Here is a 23,287-nt window from a genome sequence, read left to right as displayed (position 1 = left end):
CAATCTATATCTTCCGCTAGTTTGTTTCCCTGCTGGCAAACTGTGTCTTCCTTGGGCAGAGCCCCTCTGCCCCAGTCTCCATGTTTGTAGTAACACCTCCCCCATTGGGCAGGATCTACCTTGAAGGCTCTCCACATTGCTGGAAAGACCATGTGACATATTTTTCCACTTAAATATCCCCCTTCTCTTTGGGCGAGGTGTGGTCTCCGTGGTGTCTTCCCCTTGGGAGGGACACCCCCCGACTAGACCTGGCGGCCCAGTCGGATAATCCCCCTTCTTTTTAGGGAGTGGAAAAAGAGAAGGGGAAAAGAGGCCACAACTGGGTTAAGCCTGTCTCTATCTTTGGGTAGTCGACTTGTCCCCAAAAAGGGCCGTTCGACACTCATAACTGTGTCAGGGGAGGTTACGTGTCGACCTGGTGTGCTGGCTATGAGGCACACAGCAAGTCTGCCCACCACACACCGCCAGTTCACGTAACACCGTTCAGCCTTGTGGCGTTTTGTATAGTGTCACTACATCGACACCAACGTCGAGTGAGTGACAGATAGGGAACGTCATGGTTACTGGTGTAACCTCCGTTCCCTGATGGAGGGAACGAGACGTTGGTCCCTCCTGCAACAACGCTGAACTACCCGCTGAAATGGCCGGACCTTATTTCGGCTCCTCAGCGTAAAACCTGAATGAGTGGTTGCATACCAGCTCCTTTTATACCCGTATGTCCTGGGGAGTGGCATGCAAATACCACTTGCCAATTTTCATTGGCCTTTTATCAAAGACCAGAGGTGTCTCGGGCTCCCAAGAGTGACCCCTAGTGTCACACATTGACACCAATGTCTCGTTCCCTCCATCAGGGAACGGAGGTTACACCAGTAACCATGACGATTTTTATGATGCAATTTTTGTTATTTTGGTGTATGACAGACCCAGACTTTTCCAAAGGAGAAAGAAAGACATTTGGATTTGGAACGATTTCATGGAATTTGAATATTTTGGGTTAATTAAAACAATATCATTGCTAATTTTAGTTAATTATTCCCCAACACTGATGTTCTATGACCGTATGACACACCCATCTCCAGATACTCGTAGAAGAGGCCAAGCTGACTGAAATCCTGCAGGTCGTGATCCTGCTCCCAGCGGCTGTACAGACTCTCCGGATGATTCCGAGCATTCCGGCTCACCCACCAGTTACACAACCAGCTAAATACACATAAACATAATAATCTATCACATTATTATGTTGACAAAATTTTATATTATAAAAATTACATTTCACTAATACATTATGTACTTTACATCATGATAAAGCTACAGTGAGTTCATTATGTAATCCATTTCTCATTAAATAATCTATTACATAATGTGAAAAAGGTTATTACAATATGTACTTACATTTTATTTTTTCGTTTTGAGGAAATTATTACATTATGAACATTTATTACATTTTACTTTTTACATTACGTGCAGTTATTACATTATGCTTTGTTATTACGTTATGAGATGCTACAAGTCAGTCGGTCCTCATCACCCAGCCGGGGTTTATTTTGCAATAATAAAAGGCTGACTGCACATGATCCTTATTACAAAGCTACCATATAAATACAGTAAATAAATGGACGTAAAATATTTGAGTTTTTATGTTATTATGTGAGAAGGAACAAATTGCGGAGTCTCTGGAAACTGAATTCCTCCTCCAGAATTCTCTTGGTGTTTCCTTTGCGAAAATGAACGTCTGACTCCTCATTATCCAGTTTATTACTTGCCAAATAAATACAAATAGACATGAAACACTGATTTGAGTTCAAATGATTTTATTAGCTTACTTGTAGAGATGGCAGTGCAATAAGAGCATACCCGGATGAGCGGTCTGATATAATTGAATCCCCAGATGATATTAGAAAAATCAGACTGTTAGATGGCACGATTGACCAATCAGAATCGAGTATTCCAGAGAGCCATGTAATAAAGATATATTTCACCAGTCACTACAAAAATAAAGGTAACACTTTACAATAAGGTTCTATTTGTTAACATTAGTTAATATGAACTAATATTGTACAATGCTGTTACAGTATTTATTAATCTTGGTTTATGTTAATTTTAACATTTACTAATTTTAAAAATCAAAAGTTGTATGTTAACATTGGTTAATGCACTATGAACTACCATGAACTAATAAGGACAATTTTATTTTTATTAAATAACATTGGCAAATACTAATAGATGCTATAAAAATATAGTCCATTGATAAGTCATAATACCTAATGTAATTGCTAATGTTAACATATGTTACCAAAATAACATTACAACTGAAGAACACACAGGAGTGAATTTACTCGACAGTTGTGACAGAAGAGCTTTATAACAGGCCATATATCCAGACGATTTGTGGAATTGAGCACACTTTCTGCATAATAAAGGTTTGATTCAGGTGTCTGGATCATAGTAGTGGAGTGATGCTGTACTGTACCAGTAAAGTATGCCAGATTGCAGTAGTCTGCTGCATCATCTACAACCAGGGTTGGGAGGGTTACTTTTGAAATATATTCCACTACAGATTACAGAATACATACTGTAAAATGTCATTTGTAACATATTTCGTTGGATTACTCAAAGTCAGTAACGTATTCTAAATACTTTGGATTACTTCTTCAGCACTGGTAGATTTTTTTCACTTGTTTTGACTATAAAAACTCTGCCAGTGCAGTAAGACAAAATACACGTTAAAAATACATTCTCTGAAAAACCTAAATATCTTATACAGTGTTGTTTCTAAAACAAGATAAAGCAAATTGATCTTCTTTTAAGGATTTACAAAAATGATCAAGAATACAATTTTTGCCCTAATATCAAAGGTCTTACTACAAAAAAAGAAATTATGATTCAATGTGAATTTTCTTGATAAAAAAATGTGATTGTGCCTGGTAACATGTGCATGTAAAATGGCTAGAAATAGCATTTTAGCATAGCGTAAAGCTGACAATTTACACAAGGTTTATTTCTACTCCAAACTTACTTCTCTCTCTGCTCGTATGAATGTACACATCATAAGAAAGTGTTTCACCGCTGTTTAAATGCACTTTGGATCTGTAACGTTGGTGTCTAGGAGTGGAAGAGGAAGAGAGGAGACGCAGGAGTAGAATCTTTAAATACTTTAATTTCAATCGCTGGAGTTGAACAAACGAAAGGCTCAACAACAGTAAACTCTGCAGTGGAACAAACGCTGGAGTGGAACAAATGCTAAATCTTAATATCAAAACTAAGCACAACGTAACACTTCATAATGAAACACTTCAAGGACTGACAAAGACTTAACAAAACTAGAGGGTATTTATACACTGAGAAACTATATATACCCAGGAGGCCTGGGAGGCGGCCACAGGGCAGGGATTGGGTCAGGAGGCCTGGGAGGCGGCCACAGGTCTAGGAATTGGTCAGGAGGCCTGGGAGGCGGCCACAGGGTAAGGACCGAGTCGGGAGGCCTGGGAGGCAGCCACAGGGCAAGTACTGGGTCGGGAGGCCTGGAAGGCAGCCACAGGACAAGGACTGGGTCGGGAGGCCTGGGAGGCGGCCACAGGACAAGGACCGGGTCGGGAGGTCTGGGAGGCGGCCAAAGGACAAGGACCGGGTCGGGAGGCTTGGAAGGCGGCCACAGGACAAGGACTGGGTCAGGAGGAGGAGACTCTGGGGAAGCGGGTGGAGCCGCGGAAGAGTCTGAGGGCGGAGCCGTGAAAGGCGGAGCCGTGGAATAGAGTACAGGCCGAGAATGGGTATCGACCTCCACGGTCGAGAGCTCAGGTAGAGACTGGGGAATGACTTCCGTGATCGTGAGCATGGGCAGAGACTGGGGAATGACCTCCGTGGTCGTGAGCATGGGCAGAGATTGGGGAAGAGTCCTTTTCCTTCTCCTCCTCTTTCGGCCATCAGGGAGCATGGTTACGGGGTCGGTCGAGGCTACAGGCACTGGGACGGTCGAGGCTACAGGCACTGGCTCTGGCTCATTAACCGTTTCAGGCTTGGGCACTGGCTCATTATCCGTGGCAGGCTTGGACACTGGCTCATTAACCGTGGCTGCTACCGCTGACTGCGGTAGGGAATCGACCACCGGAAATTGAAGTGGATGAGACCCCCCCCCCAAAAAAAAAATTGTTTTGGGAAATTAATTGGAGAGGGGTTACCTTGGAGATAGGGGGCGTGGAAGGCGTGGAGATAGGGGCTGTGGAAGGCGTGGAGACAGGGGCCGTGGAAGAAGTTCGTTTCTGTATTACACAGGATACAGCTGAAGGGTTATGCATATTCAGGGTGGCTAAGATGTAGTTTACCAAGGGAAGATCTCCCGCCTCAGGACGTGCTGTGGGTCTGTGGAAGTTTAGTCCCATTCCATAAATATTTCTGAGGTATACATCCGGAATTGATGATGAAATAGCAAGGTGAAGGAACTTGGTTGTGTATTCAACAAGGGGGAGATCCTGCCTGAACAGCTACAAAAATAATTTTGCTGGCTCCATGCTCATGAGGGTCTGGATGAGTGGAATAGGAGGATTAGAGGAATCGCTAGAGTAGAAGAGGATGTCTGGAAGAACGGGAAAGTAAATCCGTATTTCGCGGGTCCGTATTCGTAGTTGGGTCAGTCCTTCTGTAACGTTGGTGTCTAGGAGTGGAAGAGGAAGAGAGGAGACGCAGGAGTAGAATCTTTAAATACTTTAAACTCAATCACTGGAGTAGAACAAACAAAAGGCTCAACAATAGTAAACGCTGGAGTGGAACAAACGCTGGAGTGGAACAAATGCTAAATCTTAATATCAAGACTAAGCACAACGTAACACTTCATAACGAAACACTTCAAGGACTGACAAAGACTTAACAAAACTAGAGGGTATTTACACACTGAGAAACTAATGAGGGAATAGTAGTCAGGTGCAGATGATGAAGAACTGATAGAAGTGATTAGGGCAGTGAATCCTGGGAAATGGAATCCGGGGGGAAAACTTCTAAATAAGAGTCCTTGAAGAAGAATGAGGGAGACAGACTGTGACAGGATCGCATAATTTATATGTATACATTTTTCCATCTGAAAGGACTAAATATTAAATGAAACAAATGACAATAAAATGCAAAGTAATCTCTTCAGTAATCAAAATACTTTTTGAATGTAACTGTATTCTAAATACCAATGATTTAAATTGTAACTGCAGTGGAATACAGTTTCTTATATTTTGTATTTTAAATACGTATTCCCGTTACTTGTATTTCGTTACTCCCCAACCCTGTCTACAACCTAACACCCAGAATCAGCCTGGAAGATTTAAAGAATGGCATGTGTGTGCCCATTGCCTTATTTGCATATTTCCTTTAACAAGTCAGGTGCTACAACAACGCAGACAGCACATGCAAAAAAATCATTCTAAGTGAATTCCCCTGAACATTAGATGGATCCGTTAAGCTCTGTTTTTAGCTGTATTTATTACTATTCTCCGTTTACAGTTATTGTATCAGAAATAGTGGCATGTACACAACGACCATGAAACAGATAATGGTGATTATGAATACAACATGGTGTGGTTTCGGCGTGATTATGATGTCATGGGGACTTACGGTACAAGAGCTTCCTGTATGTTCCCCCACACCTGTTTACCGACCATAACGATCACTAACTGAGTGGTTAACTCGATCAGACAACCACCTGGCTCACACTGCACAGACAATCATACATATAGTTAATAATAAATTGTTATTTCATTTATTATTTAACTATATTCGAATATTACTATAATAATATAAACTTTTAAATGTAACTTTTGGAATCTCAGTTGTACCTCTTCATTTCTCAGTCCACTCCATTTGCCAAACATGTATCCATAGTTTCCTGGGTAACCCACAAATTTTCCCTTGAAGAAGGCGACATAGAAGCAGGAGGAATAGTAGTTGACAAACTGGAAGAGGAACATCTTCACTGTGAGCATGTTCTCATACTCCAAGTGCGTTTTGGGAACCTCTGTGAACAATTTGTAAATGACAATCAGTAAGCAAAGCTCCAAAAATCTGAATGCTTACATACCCATGACTGTATATTATGGAAATAATTCAACCACACTAGTACATATGTATACTGTATGTATATAGTATACAGTGCATTCATAAAGCATTCAGACCCCTTAATTTTGTTCACATTTTATGTTGCAGCCTTATGCTAAAATGCTTTACATTTTTTATATATATACAGTGGTGCTCAAAAGTTTGCAAAAATTGGCATTGATTTTGAAAATATGACTGATCATGCAAAAAAAACTGTCTTTTATTTAAGGATAGTGATCATATGAAGCCATTTATCAACACATAGTTGTTTGGCTCCTTTTTAAATCATAATGATAACAGAAATCACCCAAATGGCCCTGATCAAAAGTTTACATACCCTTGAATGTTTGGCCTTGTTACAGACACACAAGGTGACACACACAGGTTTAAATGGCATTTAAAGTTTAATTTCCCACACCTGTGGCTTTTAAAATTGCAATTAGTGTCTGTGTATAAATAGTCAATGAGTTTGTTAGCTCTCACGTGGATGCACTGAGCAGGCTAGATACTGAGCCATGGGGAGCAGAAAAGAACTGTCAAAAGACCTGCGTAAGAAGGTAATGGAATTTTATAAAGATGGAAAAGGATATAAAAAGATATCCAAAGCCTTGAAAATGCCAGTCAGTACTGTTCAATCACTTATTAAGAAGTGGAAAATTCGGGGATCTCTTGATACCAAGCCAAGGTCAGGTAGACCAAGAAAGATTTCAGCCACAACTGCCAGAAGAATTGTTCGGGATACAAAGAAAAACCCACAGGTAACCTCAGGAGAAATACAGGCTGCTCTAGAAAAAGACGGTGTGGTTGTTTCAAGGAGCACAATACTTGCTGACCCCTCTCCAAACATAGCGCTTATGGTTGTGACCATAAAGCTCTATTTGGTCTCATCACTCCAAATTACAGTGTGCCAGAAGCTGTGAGGCATGTCAAGGTGTTGTCGGGCATATTGTAACCGGGCTTTTTTTGATCAGTCATACTTTCAAAATCAATGCCAAAATTTCACAGTTTCTGCCAGGGTATGCAAACTTTTGAGGACAACAGTATATATATATATACATACATAGATAAATACTGTTTGTTTTTTTAAATGTTGTATTAAAGTCCCAACAAGACACTCACTTAGTAGTTTTTCTAAACAGACTTTTTACAATATTTGACAAATCGTTTTGAACAATCAGATTCATTCAAGAATCAGACCTCAGTAATGCCATTGTCATTTTTTTTTATTTCATTTTATAATATTTTTATTTTATTTTAAATACTTTAAATGTAAAACTTAATAAAATTACACAAATAAAATCGTACAAATATTTTTTTAAATATTCAATAAAACATTATATTAAGAAAAAGTCATTATTCATCACATTTATTAAACATTACTTAAAACCGCAAGTGTTGATAATTTAGTTTAAAGTTCAGGTTAAGAAGATAAAAGAGTTTAGGAAGCCCGATAAAAAAACCAGTACAGACTCTCACCCAAATCAGTGATCCAGATGGCCACACGCTCATACAGGTAGTTCAGAACCATTATTATGACAAAGTTAATGCAGGAAGCAGTTACAGATGTGGCAAACTGAGGAGTGATCAGTGATCCCACCACATCCAGTTTATTGGTGGGACTGTCCTTCATGATGCTGGCAAATGCTGCGAATACTGCCAGACGATACGCTATCACCCCGATTATACTGGCAATAATCAGAGATATCTGGATTTTGGAGTGAAAAAATCCACATGTCATACATAAAATAAGAGGATTTTACACCTAATTTACTAGATACTATTAAATATATCAAACAGGGTCATTCCGACTATGCAGTACAGTTTTTATGTCTCCATCACTGTAAAAAAATATTTTGCCTTTCGATATCATAACTTAAAATGCAGAATTTGAATAAACTGCCTTGGATTGATCTTGTTGAGATAACTCAATTATCCAAGTTTCTGTTAGCTGAACCTGTGAGAATTTGTTGAACTTAGAAAAAAATATTCAGCTGAAATAATTTAAGTCAAGAGAACTATGTACATTACATTCAAATGGGTTTTCCCTAACAACTTCTATGACAATAATAATATTAAATTATAATATACTATAAGTAATTTAACTTTAATATTCAACTTGAATTAAATAAGAATGAAGTTGACTAAACTAAGAAAGTCAAATTTATTTAAAAAGACATTAAGCTCATTAAGTCCAGTTCCCTATCTGTCACTCACTCGACGTTGTGTCGATGTAGTAACACTAGGGGTCGCTCTTGGGAGCCCTAAACACCTCTGATCTTTGAGAAAAGGCCAATGGGAATTGGCGAGTGGAATTTGCATGCCACTCCCCTGGACATATGGGTATAAAAGGAGCTGGCTCACAACCACTCATTCAGATTTTTTCTTAGGAGCCGAGCAGTGTTGTATCAGCGAGTTCCACTGCCGTTCCATTCACCTCGCAATTTGTATGCTGTTGGATATACGGTGCATTACAGTGGTTTCTCCCCCTCGTATACGACTAGTGCAGAGTACATCCCGGGCACTTCGACAGCAAAGAGAGTATATATTCTGATAAAAGTGTATATTTTCCTCTAAAAGAGTGGCACTGACGGAGAGCGTCTTTTTAAAGATGACTTTCCGTCTGTGTATAGTTCCTGGTTGCGGTCGTTACCTCTCCACCTCTGATGGCCATGATCGCTGCCTCGTGTGTCTGGGCTACAGCCACGCTGAGACAGTGTTCATGGAAGGCTCATGCTCTCACTGAGAGAGCATGAACATGACAACGTTGCAGTCATGGCTTTCCTTCTTAAGGGGGAAAGCCACTCCAGCCGCTCCCCACCCCGGTCCTTCTACCTAAGGGTATGAGGCCATGACGGTTAGCGCTGGGGGCGATTTGAGGACCCCCAATGGGAGTGGTTTTACCGGGTAATCCCCCACGGACCTTCCATTCCCCAATACACTCATTTGCCCTGGTCGAGTTCTGGGATGAGACAGGCGGCTCGCCCTAGGGCGAGTTTGATGTCTCATTCGGGGCTCGTTAGCAGGATGAGCTCTCAATCGCAGCATCGGAGAGCGGGCTGATCCAGTCAGATGTGGAGGACTCGACTGGGCTCCCACCTTCGAGTGTGGTCGCTCAGTCTGAGGCTCAGCTGACACGGAGCTAGCGGCCATGCTTGCCCGGGCTGCCGCGAGCGTCAGGCTTGAGTGGAACTCTCAACCCTGCCCTGAGCCCTCGCAGCTTGATGATTGGTTCCTGGGCTCAGAGCGCCGCTCATGGCTGCGCATCGCCCTGGTTCCATTCTTTCTGGAGGTGCACGAGGAGCTCACTAAGTTGTGGCAGGCACCTTTTACTCCCCAGACCCGACCTCTGAGCTTCTCCACTCTCACTACCCTCGACGGTGGGGCGGCCAGGGGGTACACGGCAATTCCCCAGGTGGACAAGGCGGTTGCGGTGCACCTCTGCCCGCAAAACGCCGCCACCTGGTGGAATCGCCCGAGACTCCCGTCCAAGGCCTGTAAGTCCACGTTGTCCTTGGTGCCCAAGTCTTACATTGCCGCTGGACAGGCCGCTTCTGCCCTGCATGCCATGGCCCTCCTGCAAGTGCACCAAGCCAAGGCGCTGAAAGAGCTGCACGAGGGTAGTCCTGACCCGGGAGTGATGCAGGAGCTGTGCTCCTCCACGGGCAGGGGTCCCCTTAGAGCAAGTGTCCAGGCATGTTGTTGTTATGACAGACACCTCCAAGTTAGGCTGGGGTGCCGTATGCAATGGGCACGCAGCCGCGGGCTCCTGGACAGGGCCGCGACTCTGTTGGCATATCAGCTGCCTTGAGTTGCAGGAAGTACTGTTGGCCCTGCGGAGGCTTCGGCCATTGATCCAGGGCAAGCACGTGTTGGTCCGGACAGCATGGTGATGGTAACGTATATAAAAACCGCCAAGGTGGCTTACGCTCACGTCGAATGTCGCAACTCGCCCACTATCTCCTCCTCTGGAGTCAGCAGCGTCTGAAGTTGTTGCGGGCCACTCATATCCCAGGCGACCTCAACCGCGCAGCGGACGCGCTGTCATGGCAGGTTATACTCAGGGGAGAGTGGAGACTCCACCCACAGGTGGTCCAGCTGATTTGGAGTCGATTCGGCAAAACACAGGTACACCTGTTTTCACACACTGCCTGCTCTGGTACTCCCTGGCCAAGGCTCCCCTCGGCACATATGTGCTGGCACACAGCTGGCCTCGGGGGCTGCGCAAGTATGCGTTTCCCCCAGTGAGCCTGCTTGCACAGACTTTGTGCAAGGTCAGGGAGGACGACGAACAGGTCATCCTGGTGGTGCCCTACTAGCCCACCCAGACTTGGTTCTCGGAGCTCACAGTCCTCACGACAGCCCCTCCCTGGCAAGTTCCCCTGAGGAAGGACCTCCTCTCTCAGGGACAGGGCACCATCTGGCACCCGCGACCAGACCTCTGGAGTCTCCATGTCTGGCCCCTGGACAGGACGCAGAAGACCTAAGTGGCCTACCACTGGTGGTGGTAGACATGATCACTCAGGCCAGGGCTCCCTCTGTGAGGCACCTGTATGCCTTGAAGTGGCATTTGTTCACAAATCGGTGTTCTTCCCGAGGTGAAGACCCCCAGAGATGCACAGTCGGGTCAGTGCTTTCTTTCCTGCAGGAGAGGTTGGAGGGGTGGCTGTCCCCCTCCACCCTGAAGGTGTATGTGGCCACTATAGCGGCACACCACAATGTGGTGGACAGTAAGTCCCTCAGGAAGCACGACCTGATCATCAGGTTCCTTCGAGGCGTGAGGAGGTTGAATCCTCCTACGCCGCACCTCATTCCCTTGTGGGATCTCTCCGTGGTTCTACTGGGCCTGCGGAGAGCCCCGTTTGAACCCCTAGAGTCAGTTCAGCTAAAGGCTCTCTCATTGAAGACTGCCCTCCTGACTGCGCTCACGTCCATCAAGAGGGTTGGGGACCTGCAGGCGTTCTCTGTCAGTGACACCTGCCTGGAGTTCGGTCCGGCGTACTCTCACGTGATTTTTGAGACCCCGACCGGGCTATGTGCCCAAGGTTCCCATGACCCCTTTTAGGGATCAGGTGGTGAGCCTGCAAGCTCTGCCCCAGGAGGAGGCAGACCTAGCCTTGTCATTGCTGTGTCCGGTGCGTGTTTTGCACATCTACTTAGACCGCACGCAGAGCTTTAGACGCTCTGAGCAGCTCTTTGTCTGCTATGGAGGACAGCAGAAAGGGAGGGCTGTCTCCAAACAAAGGAACGCCCACTGGGTCGTGGATGCCATCACTTTGGCATACCAGGCCCAGGACGTGCCGCCCTCTTTGGGACTATGAGCACACTCCACTAGGAGTGTAGCAGCCTCCTAGGCCTTGACCAAAGGCGCCTCTCTAGCAGACATCTGTAGAGCAGCGGGCTGGGCAACACCCAATACCTTCATGAGATTTTATAATCTCTGGGTTGAGCCGGTACAAACAGGTACAAACAGGTAAGTATGCGGGGCAGCTGGCCGGGTGTACCACTTATGTACAGCCCCTTTCCCTTCCCAGAGGGGAAGAAGTGCACTTTTTTCCCCCAAGCAAGTTCACGAGACGGTGAACCCTGGATGTCTTTCCTCCTTAGCCCTGTGGGAGGTGAATTCGGTGGAGAAATTCGATGCCGGCTCAGTACGTGCGCAAGTATGCTCTGTACTGTGGCAGGTGCTCCACATGTGCTGGTTGCCTGTGGGTAACCGCGTGTGATGTATTTTCTGCGGTACAGTTTCCCTGTTGGTAAATCCACGTCTTACTTGGGCAGAGCTCCCTCTGCCACCGGTCGCCGTGTTTGTAGAGCTCCTCCCCTCCGGGTAGGACCTACCGCGGGACTTCTTCCACATGCAATACTGCCAGTCGGTAAGTCCATATGACGTATTCACCACACGTTACCTCCCCTTTGGGCAGGGTGAGGTCTCCATGGTGTCTTTCCCCTTGGGAAAGGACACCCCCCACCCCGATGCATATGGCCCCAGCTGAATGATTTTCCATTTTTTGTGGGAGAAAAAAAGAAGAGAAGAGGTTCGTCTTGTCCCCGGGGTGCGAAGGGCCGTACGATACTCGTGGGGCATTGGGGGAGGTTACGTGGGGGCCGGGTGCCTGCACCTGCACCGCCAGTCCACGTAATACAGTTCAGCTGGTTGTGGCATTTCATATAGGGACCCCTAGTGTCACTACATCGACAAAACTTAGAGTGAGTGACAGTTAGGGAACGTCTTGGTTACTGTCGTAACCTTCATTCCCTGATGGAGGGAACGAGACTTTGTGTCCCTCTTGCCACAACGCTGAGCTACTCGCTGAAATGGCCGGGACCCTGTCTCAGCTCCTCAGCGCAAAACCTGAATGAGTGGTTGCGAGCCAGCTCCTTTTATACACGTATGTCCAGGGGAGTGGCATGAAAATTCCACTCGCCAATTCCCATTGGCCTTTTCTCAAAGATCAGTGGTGTTTGGGGCTCCCGAGAGTGACCCCTAGTGTTGCTACATTGACACAACGTCTCGTTCCCTCCATCAGGGAATGGAGGTTATGACAGTAACCAAGACGATTTAAGGAATCTTTATGCTCTGTTTAAACAACTGTCCCTAAGGCAGCACAAGCACTAACTTTAAGTTGAAACAACAAAGATTTTGTTTGTTATTTTACACTGCATTAATACATTGGGTAAAACATTAAACTCACAATTTGTAAATATAGAAATAATATTAGTTAAGTTTGCTTTCATCACAATTTCAAAATTAATTGTAAACATTTCAAACTATTTTATTTCTTTGATTTCACAGGAATTTATTGTCTCTTATATGTCTCTTATATTATATGTCTCTTCATCAATTTATAAAGAAATGATCGTGGTATTTATTTATTTACTTTTTTAAACAAAACATGTTTTCTTGGTAACATTTTTTAATTAGTAATACATTTTTCCTAGATTTTCCTCTGTCCTCAAAATCACTATCACTTTTGTAATATTTTTTTCCCCCCTTTGCATGTTTTTCTTGTAGATTCAATAAACATTAGTGTTGTAATATCCCTTTATCTATCAAAAGCAAGTTCCTAAATGGCATCATCCTCCAGGAAGTGACACATTTTTGGCTGGGAAAACAACAGCATAAACAACATCAGTAATTATTAGCAATAGGGTTAAATTATGTGTTAAACAACCTATTACTTCTTGCCATTGTTTAAATAATAAAGTTATAATTAATAAAGTCGAAGTGTCTGAGCTTGACCAGCTCATATTTCTCAAAGTCTGATTTCTCATAGTATTTAACTGAAATACTTCCTTAATTACAACACAACACAGAGCTCAAAAAGTACTGCATAACAGAAATGACCCAACAAACATTTAACATTAAGAAAACTATGATAAAGCAGAGCTCTGTAATGCATATCAACAGTAAAACTCTCCATGCTGTTAAAAACATGCATCCTCAGACAAACTATTCTACAACAAATGTCTGACATACCTCTTTCAGATGTGCACTTCTGTGTCCATACAGTCCATCAACTTATTATTAACATTTCATTTTAATATGAAAAAAATTTGTACAATAACTTGTTATAAACTCTGTATATAATAGTTCTGTTCCAAATACTAGTTGACTTGTTGACTACTGTCTACATTGGCAGCTGTCTTCTAAGGCAGCATCTTATTTGAAATGGACTGATTTGGAACGCTCCACATAGGCAGCAACTCCACATGTGGCACGTGTTTGCCTAGGCTACTTGTGCAGAGTGTTTTGGCCAAGAAAGTTATATTTGCCTATCTTCTGGTACATCCTGCTGGTACATGTCAGGAGCGCACTAATGATGCCTTAAAATCCAGTCAAGGTAGACAGCTCATTGGGTTTGGAACAGAGCTAATATCTAGGCTATATTCTGTTCTCTATTGATTTAATATACTGACATAAAAATGTGAGTATGTATTGTAGAACAATGTATAACAGAATTTGTTCTCTCTGTACAATGTGGTCCAAAAGTCTGAGAACACACTGAAAATCTAGAAATTCAAAAACTAATTTAAACCTGTAAATAAACAGTTTGTTTAAACTTTAAAGCAAAGACATGTTATGATGTACATCGAATAAGAAATAATTTAGATTATGCACTATTGCTAGGTCACAAATCAAATGCATCCACATTTGTGACAGTGGCCCAACAGCTTATTCCAGGGTTTTTGCAGAAATTGGCATTCAAAAACATCATGTAAATGTGAAAGCCATTTTTCTTATCAATTCCAAAAAAATATTGAAGTCGTCCACAGATGCCATGTTCATTATTTACACCAACGTCACAGGGAAATTGCCAAGTAATTCTGTAATTCACAAATTCTGCCCCATGATATACAGGTTTTGTTAATTAAAGCAAAAGGGGGACACCAAATATAAAGACATTATCGATTTTATGCTAATTTTTTAATTCAACTTTTAACTTAAATTATGCTGATCATATTATTTGTAATAAGAAACCTGTATTAAATTAGAAATATTTTCATTAGTGGTCTCAGACTTTTGGAGCCCACTGTATAAGAGTTATGATAGTGGTGCATTATTAGTGGACGTTTTTGATGCTCACCCAGAAGAGTACTGTGGCCCCAGACAGTAATGAGCGAGCACACTTGCTAGTTGCGGGTAAGTAAGGCTCCATCTCCTACACAGCAAGCGAGCAAAGCAGGGAAAATGAGCAACCACCACCACACACAGCAGTCCTAATCTAGCAAACTGTACTAGTGCCGTCAGTGTCCGCACTACTGACTACGAGGACTCCTGTTTCTATAGAGTTACTGGCCATCTGCGATGTCTACATCATAAATTCAGCTTTGTTCTGGGTCTATGGTGTCTCAAAGCTGGGATCACACTGCAGGCAGGACACTAATGCTACACACATTCTCAAATACACACAGCAAATGGATCTGTTGTCGTCCTGTGCCAGTCTTACCCACAACATAACAGTGGCCCAGCACAGAATGAACCTGCCAGCTATATCAGCTGTGGCCTGTTCTAGTACCCACTCCTGTTCCTACACAGCACCACATGGGCAGAGCCAGACAAACATGCTGATTATCTTGTTTCTCCCTTTACTGCCAACTAAAATATGACTAACAACTCATATTCTGTTTGATTCATATTTTTAGCTAATTTTCAGCAAATATTGTGTAAGATCCAGACTTATGTAATGAAAACTACGTGGCTATTGCAACAATTTTGCTAAATGACAATATTGTACGTGGTTCTTTATATGTATCGCGGCATTTACAAGGTGAAATGTCCAGCAAGTGGTGTTAAATGCAAGCTAAATGCTCCCCAAAACTAGAGGTTGACCGGCAATTCGGTTTTACAGATATATCGGTTTTACATGCATATCGGCATGATAGTTGGTTTTTGAAACTATTGGTTATCGCCAAAAATCAGCTGCAATAATTACGATTGTTTTTTTAAATAATAAATAATACCAAATTACTGGAAAACTGGGCAATTATGACAAGTGATCGCTGATGTGGACTCAAGATGGCGCCGAGTATGGCTGCTGCGTTGCGAGCTCCGACACAACATAGCAATGTTTTGTTTGTTTTGTTCACAATTCTTATATTTTTTGTCTTGGATGTTGTCTGCCTTATTGTCTACGACAGACAAACACTTTTGGACATTGGTTCAGCGATCTCACACCGAAAACCGGACTTCACATTCCTCAATGCCAACCCGCTGTTTACAAACACGCAAGCAGAGCCCTTTGTCTGGGCAGCACGGCCGCGGAAACACAGGAGGAAAAGGGGAAACAGAGCCGGCGTTCTCATCAGAGTAAGATGCCGTGCAAATCGACCCCCGCTACCCACTATTCTACTAGCAAATGTTCAGTCTCTGGATAACAAGCTCTGCGAGCTGAAAGCGCGGATCTCTTTCCAACAAGAGACGAGGGACTGCTGCATTATCTGCCTAACAGAAACTTGGATGTCTGCGGAGATTCCAGACTCAGCCATTGAACCCGCGGGGTTCTCCGTGCACCGAGCGGACAGAGCGAAAGACCTCTCAGGTAAAACTAGAGGAGGTGGTGTATGTTTTATGATCAACAAATTCTGGTGTGATCAGAGGAACGTACATTCCATCAAGTCTTTCTGTTCTCCTGATCTGGAATTTCTTATGCTTCTGTGTCGACCATTCTGGCTACCGAGGGAATTCACAGCGGTCATTATCACTGCTGTGTACATTCCCCCACAAGCCGACACAGACTGGGCACTCAAGGAACTGTATGGGATTATAAGTGAGCAGGAAACCGCGCACCCTGAGGCCGCGTTCATTGTGACCGGGGACTTTAATAAAGCCAGTTTAAAATCAGTCGCACCAAAATATCACCAGCACATTAGTTTCAACACACGAGGGGACCGGGTTTTGGATCATTGCTACTCTCCGTTCCGGGATGGCTACAAATCCCTCCCCCACCCACCATTTGGCAAATCGGACCACTCTTCCATTCTGCTTCTGCCTGCTTACAGGCAGAAATTGAAACAGGAAGCACCCACCCTCAGAACAATCCAGTGCTGGTCGGACCAATCAGACTCTATGCTACAAGACTGTTTTGATCACACGGACTGGGAGATGTTCCGGTCCGCCTCTGATGACGACATCGAGCTTTACGCTGATAGCGTAATGTGTTTCATCAGAACGTGCGTAGAGGAAGTGATTCCGACCAGAACTGTTCGAATCTATCTGAATCAGAAGCCGTGGATCAATAGCGATGTTCGCGCGGCACTTAATGTGCGGACCTCCGCTTTTAATTCCGGGAATGCGGAGGAGCATAAACAAGCCAGTTATGCCCTCTGAAAAACTATCAAAACAGCAAAACGCCAGTACAGGAGCAAGATTGAAGGACAGTTTAACACCACCAACTCTAGAAGCATGTGGCAGGGAATTAACATCATCACAGACTTTAAAGGGAATAAAAACTCCGCCATGAACACCGCTGCCTCTCTACCGGATGAGCTAAATACTTTTTATGCTCGTTTCGAGGGAAATAACACCGCCCTCGCGGAGAGAGCTCTCATGGCCGAAGCTACAGAGGTTAGTTCAATCTCCGTCTCTGTAGCGGATGTAACCCGATCCTTCCGACGGGTGAATATCCGCAAAGCCGCGGGCCCAGACGGCATTCCGGGCCGCGTCATCAGAGCGTGTGCGAACCAGCTGGCTGGTGTTTTTACGGACATTTTCAACCTTTCCCTCTCTTTGTCTGTAGTCCCCACATGCTTTAAAACATCCACCATTGTGCCTGTACCAAAACAATCAAAAATAACATGTTTAAATGACTGGCGTCCTGTTGCTCTGACCCCCATCATCAGCAAATGTTTTGAGAGACTAATCAGAGATTACATCTGTTCTGTATTGCCACTCAATCTTGACCCGCTGCAGTTTGCTTACCGCAACAACCGCTCCACTGATGATGCCATTGCATCTACAATACACACTGCTCTCTCCCACCTGGAAAAAAAGAACACTTATGTGAGAATGCTGTTTGTAGACTACAGCTCAGCATTCAACACCATAGTGCCCTCCAAGCTAGATGAGAAACTCCGGGCTCTGGGCTTAAACAGCTCACTGTGCAGCTGGATCCTGGACTTCCTGTCAAGCAGACGCCAGGTGGTTAGAATAGGCAGCAACATCTCCTCATCACTGATCCTCAACACTGGAGCCCCGCAGGGCTGTGTTCTCAGCCCACTACTGTATTCCTTGTACACACATGACTGTGTGGCAACACATAGCTCCAATGCCATCATTAAGTTTGCTGATGACACGACGGTGGTAGGTCTGATCACTGACAATGATGAAACAGCCTACAGAGAGGAGGTGCACACTCTGACACACTGGTGTCAGGAGCACAACCTCTCCCTCAACGTCAGTAAGACAAAGGAGCTTGTGGTGGACTTCAGAAGAAAAGACAGAGAACACAGTCCCATCACCATCAATGGAGCACCAGTGGAGAGAGTCAGCAGCTTCAAGTTCCTGGGTGTCCACATCACTGAGGAACTCACATGGTCCGTCCACACTGAAGTCGTTGTGAAGAAGGCTCATCAGCGCCTCTTCTTCCTGAGACGGCTGAGGAAGTTTGGAATGAACCGCCACATCCTCACACGGTTCTACACCTGCACTGTAGAGAGCATCCTGACTGGCTGCATCTCCGCCTGGTACGGCAATAGCACTGCCCACAACCGCAAAGCACTGCAAAGGGTGGTGCGAACTGCCAGACACATCATCGGAGGTGAACTTCCCTCCCTCCAGGAAATATATACAAGGCGGTATGTGAAAAAAGCTCGGAGGATCATCAGAGACTCCAGCCACCCGAGCCATGGGCTGTTCTCACTGCTACCATCAGGTAGGCGGTATCGCAGCATCAGGACCCGCACCAGCCGACTCCATGATAGCTTCTTCCCCCAAGCAATCAGACTTCTGAACTCTTGATCTCCCACGATCAAAATACATCAGCACTGCACTTTATTACCCTTACTCTTATATCTCACACCGGACTATTATAAATTATATTATTATTATTATATTATGTTCTCTCTTAACAACTGACTATCAACCGACAGCCTGAATGTCAATACAGTACAATACTGTACATTCTATATATATATATATATATATATATATATATATATATATATATATATATATATATATATATATACTTTTTTTTTTAATATATATTTTTATTTTTAATTTTTATTGAATAATGTGTATCTATATAGTAAAAAAAAAAAAGAAACGAGAAGAGCGTATTGTATACTGTACAGTATATGTTATTATTTGTATATTGTTGAGTGTAATTATGTGTATAACAGATGTTTAAATTGTGTTGTGTTAATTTGATGTTATTGTAAATTGGTATATGTCTCATCACTGTCACGACTGCTATGTTGATCGGAACTGCACCAAGTATTTCACACACCATTGCACTTGTGTATATGGCTGTGTGACAATAAAGTGATTTGATTTGATTTGATTTGATGATCTACTATTGTGGTATTGTGGACTTGTTCATACTGTACATAGTCCCTCGTTATTCAACAAATCTTTTTTTTTTTTTTTTTTTTTTTTTTTGGCTATTATTGAGATTTTGGTTACACAAACTGCATCTGGGATTTTATTCATTTTTGACTCTTGTTGCTTCTGCTGCATATCTGTGACTGTCACAGTAAGGAAAGACTTAAATTTTTTTCATATTAAATAAACCGATTTAAAAAAACTTTTGGCCGATTAATGGGTTATCAGTCTTTTCCATCAGCTTGGTTATGGGTCTAATTAAAATAACTATGGGTCAACCTCTATCCCAAACACATGAGGTTTGTGGGTTAATGCTCTATCAAGTTTTAAAATCAATAAAACTGACCTCCCTAACCTAAACCTAACCGATAGTGTCATAAAAGACAAATGTGAGATGAAAAACACACTTGCTAAAGTGTGAACCATGTCATTTTGTGGTGCTTCTATGACACTTTCGCCTCACATGTGGACTCACGTGCTCTTCAGGACTCATACCCCTTTACAACACAAGTTTAATGCTCTATCGGTTGAGCTACCGCACATCTTCAAACTCGACCAAGCTTGTAAATGTTGATTATGTGAGGCAAATGATCAAATGTATGGCCTTACAAGTCATGTACTATGGTAAAAGTGTTTAGATGTCATAAGATAGCATTGTGTGAGGAGCAGGGCGAAAAGTGTTGATGAACTGATAATCTGCAGTTTTACTCATACTACATACTCGTGATTTGTGTGTTAAGTGAGTTGATGTTGTTGTAGCACCTCTAGTGTTCATTTCACCAGGAAACTGCCGCAATATGTATGAAATAAAAAAACTTTAAAAAAACTATTACACTAATTTAAAAAAATAAATAAAAAAATGCAGGTATAGTAACACAATTCTATAATACCAGGTTAAAGCTTTGACTAACAACTCTTATTGTGTTTGTTTCATGAATCTGTTTTCACGCTATAAGAGGTGTGAACAGTCACTTAAGGTGACTAACTAATGATAGACCAATATATCAGCAAGGCCGATTATTTTCCACCAATTAACAAAACTATTATTTTCACCTTCTGACTCAATTCCAAAAATCTTTCAACAGTTTACTTCATGGATAATAAATAATTACTGTTTTCAAATAATTTTACGGAATTTTCAGTTATTATTCTTTAAGTATTCATTTCATTGCAACAATTTTCTTTAAATCTCATTTTCTGTCATTAAATTGTATTATATATTGTGTGTGTGTAAATACAGTATATCAGCATTATATGAGTCACCGGCTGTCCCACTCTCATGATATCAGTATCGGCAATTAAAAAACCTGAATTGGTCGACCACTATCAGTAACTTCATGTGCTTCCTTATCAGCTCATGTTACATTAATGTCTTATAACATCATATAATGTGCAGTAGCTTCTACAAGTTGTAGAAATTCACTCATCTCTTTCATATTCTAATTTGACCCTCTTTTTTCAAAATTTTTGAGGCTACTATAAAATCTGTTAAAAAGCTGTTGAAAAGCAATGAAAACCAGCTCCTATAAGGGAGTGACAAACAAATAAATTCAGAGCAAATCTTAAAATTGAAGAAATTCTAGCAATGAAAAAATATTTATGAACAAACAATTTTAGAGAATTATCTGTAGAATTTTTTTTTCAATAACAATGTACAACACTGAAATGGCAATATTCATATCCATGACACGATAAAAATTCCATAGTATTAATATATTTTGCGTTTTAAGTTACCAGTTAAAATGAGTAAGTCTCTTATTAGGTCAAAGGTCAGCTGGGATGTATGCATACTTGCGTGACGCGGTTGAGGCGTCGGCTTGTGCACTTGGTCTCATATTCGGGTCTGAGCTGCAGCTGCTGCTGTTCTTCCTCAAAATCCACCAGATCCCACTCATACTCCAGCCGTGCCTGACGACGTTTCCAGAACTCCAGGAACAGAGTCACTGACACCACAGAAACAGTACAGCTCAAAACTCAAATAATGCAAACAGTTATACCAAAGATGAAGGGATCAGCATCCTGTACACAAATAACATCATTTGATACAACAATTTGATAGCGGGGACGCCCCGCTACATTCATGAGGAAATTATTCAGTCATGAAACTCTACATGGTGCAAGCTGATAGGTCCTTTGACATGTAATCTGTTAGCCAATCAACTTATTTGTCTAACATTTAAATTGTCTTGGTAGTTTGCAGGTAAGTCCGTTTCACTGAAGCGTGCAATGAGTTTCTCTCTGAAACTCTCCTCCTCCCCAGGACCAGCTGTCTAGAGCTGCTTCAAAGGGAATTGCATGTATGTCTAATTATATGAGAAGTTTGAAGGAAGTCATGTATAATTAGGCTGCACTAGATCTGTCACGATAATTTATTTCTAACTGTTATTATTTGAGATAAACCATTTTACTATCTAAATAATAGAAATACCACGAATGGTGTTTTTGTCTCATTTTCAGGTGTTATTGCATTAAACTGAACCGCTTCCAATGTTCACACCGTCTGCAGCAAAACTGCCGAAAAATATAAGCAATGATTTTGGAAGTGTACACAAAGCACTCCGGTTTCACTTTAATTTAACGCTTGTGTTGTGGTAAATGTTCTTGGTCATTGCGGGTTCACACATGCAGTGTTAATGGCATCCAGTGACACAGAGAATGAGATGACCACTTACTCTCTTTCTGTGGAGATGAAGTCAAGAAACATTTTCAAATACACATAGAATCTCAAAGGTCTGCCTACATGTGAAATAAGTTCTCGTGGGTTTAATTGAAGAGCCTCAAAATAATGTATGAAAGTGAATAATTTAGCAATAATCTCAATATTATTTAAGAATTTAGAAATTGTATTATTGCATTATATTATATAATAAAATATAATCAGACAGTTAATTGTGAAATTTGGCAGATGATTATTGTCAAACAAATAATTGTGATTATGACAATCTTAACAGCACTAGACTGCACTAAAAGAGTTAAGAGACTAACTTTACTCACCCCATATTCCCATGAATATCGCAAAGAATACTGTAGCTGTGTTGTCAAACAGATAAGATTGCTGAAAGACAATTAGAAGAAAAGGCATAATTTTACATTAATAAATATGCAGAGACTCTCATTACTGGTATCCATATAATATTCTTCACTCACCCATGAGGAGCTACAGGTTGAGTTGAGTTTCCAGTAGCCACATTTCTTATCACAGAGAGGACACATGATGATCTGACCACCGATGGAGTCATTACAGATCTCTTTACTACAGCAGAGAAACAATATAAAACAGAGCTGTGTGTTTGAACACGGACTTACTGTACATTCACTGAACTCTACAGGTGTCTTAGACCCAGACATGCTCTGCAAAAGTATGTGAATGCTTCTAGCGATGCAAACTCGATTTCACATCTCATTTCAATCCAGAATGTTCAGAGCACAATTCATAACGCAGCGTAAATTAGTGTCTTAACATCACAAGGGGATTATAGCGGGAATTAGCGTAAACTGTCGTCTTGTACACTGGGTGGTATGGACAAAGTTGTTCTTTATAAATTAACCCTAACCCTAACTCTACAGAGTCACCAGCTCTGAGGTGAATCGCAACATCACAAACTTTGATTTGAAGCAAAAAAAAGTATTTGGAAATCAGACAAAAATATAAAAGGAAAAAGACTGTGTACTTAATGTCTTTAATGAGAGAATGAACTACAATCCCACGAAGCATGACAAATTACATGCATTAAAAATGATGGGAAAATATAAAACTATTAATTTATATTTGATTAAAGGTACAGAAGCAATGCGCTGTATTTTTATTTTATTGCAAACTATTTTAGGGAGAATCAATACTGTCATTCACAGAGTGTCATGGGAAAGGTCGGTCGCTGCGGAGCCTTTATTTACAGAGGTTGATTTGCTGCTATTCTCTGATTGGTGGTTTTTTCTCCACTTCCACATTAAACAAGATATTTAAACAATGAAGTTAAAATAACATGGACTAATGGCTTTAACAGAAGCATATACCATATATTAACAACCTCTGAGCTTATGGTTGGTCTGGCTTTAAACGTGTAAAAGTAATCGTTAAAAATCAATTAACTTATAGAAATAATTAATAGGATTTTTACTTCTGGAACCAGACTGCTGAGCTCTATTGAGGTTTGTTACTGCCATAGTAAT

At 42.1% G+C, this 23,287-nt stretch overlaps 1 protein-coding gene across 1 annotated transcript in view; it reads right to left on the bottom strand.

The window, feature by feature from the left end:
• The window catches only part of ano5a (anoctamin 5a), a 98,176-nt gene that overhangs the window by 27,277 nt on the left and 47,612 nt on the right, over positions 1–23,287 (bottom strand). Inside the window, exons 9-16 of the mRNA XM_051692039.1 lie at positions 22,265–22,370; positions 22,112–22,172; positions 20,909–21,060; positions 14,661–14,735; positions 7,552–7,780; positions 5,817–5,995; positions 5,596–5,693; positions 1,070–1,200 (exon numbers count right to left, since the gene is read on the bottom strand). Coding sequence (XP_051547999.1) covers positions 1,070–1,200; positions 5,596–5,693; positions 5,817–5,995; positions 7,552–7,780; positions 14,661–14,735; positions 20,909–21,060; positions 22,112–22,172; positions 22,265–22,370 — 1,031 coding nt within the window. The remainder of the gene's footprint in view (positions 1–1,069; positions 1,201–5,595; positions 5,694–5,816; positions 5,996–7,551; positions 7,781–14,660; positions 14,736–20,908; positions 21,061–22,111; positions 22,173–22,264; positions 22,371–23,287) is intronic.

Source organism: Myxocyprinus asiaticus, chromosome 48 (assembly GCF_019703515.2).
Source record: "Myxocyprinus asiaticus isolate MX2 ecotype Aquarium Trade chromosome 48, UBuf_Myxa_2, whole genome shotgun sequence".
NCBI classification, from domain to species: domain Eukaryota; kingdom Metazoa; phylum Chordata; class Actinopteri; order Cypriniformes; family Catostomidae; genus Myxocyprinus; species Myxocyprinus asiaticus.
Note: the sequence above shows the minus strand (reverse complement) of the source record. Positions and strands in the feature narration are given on the sequence as shown.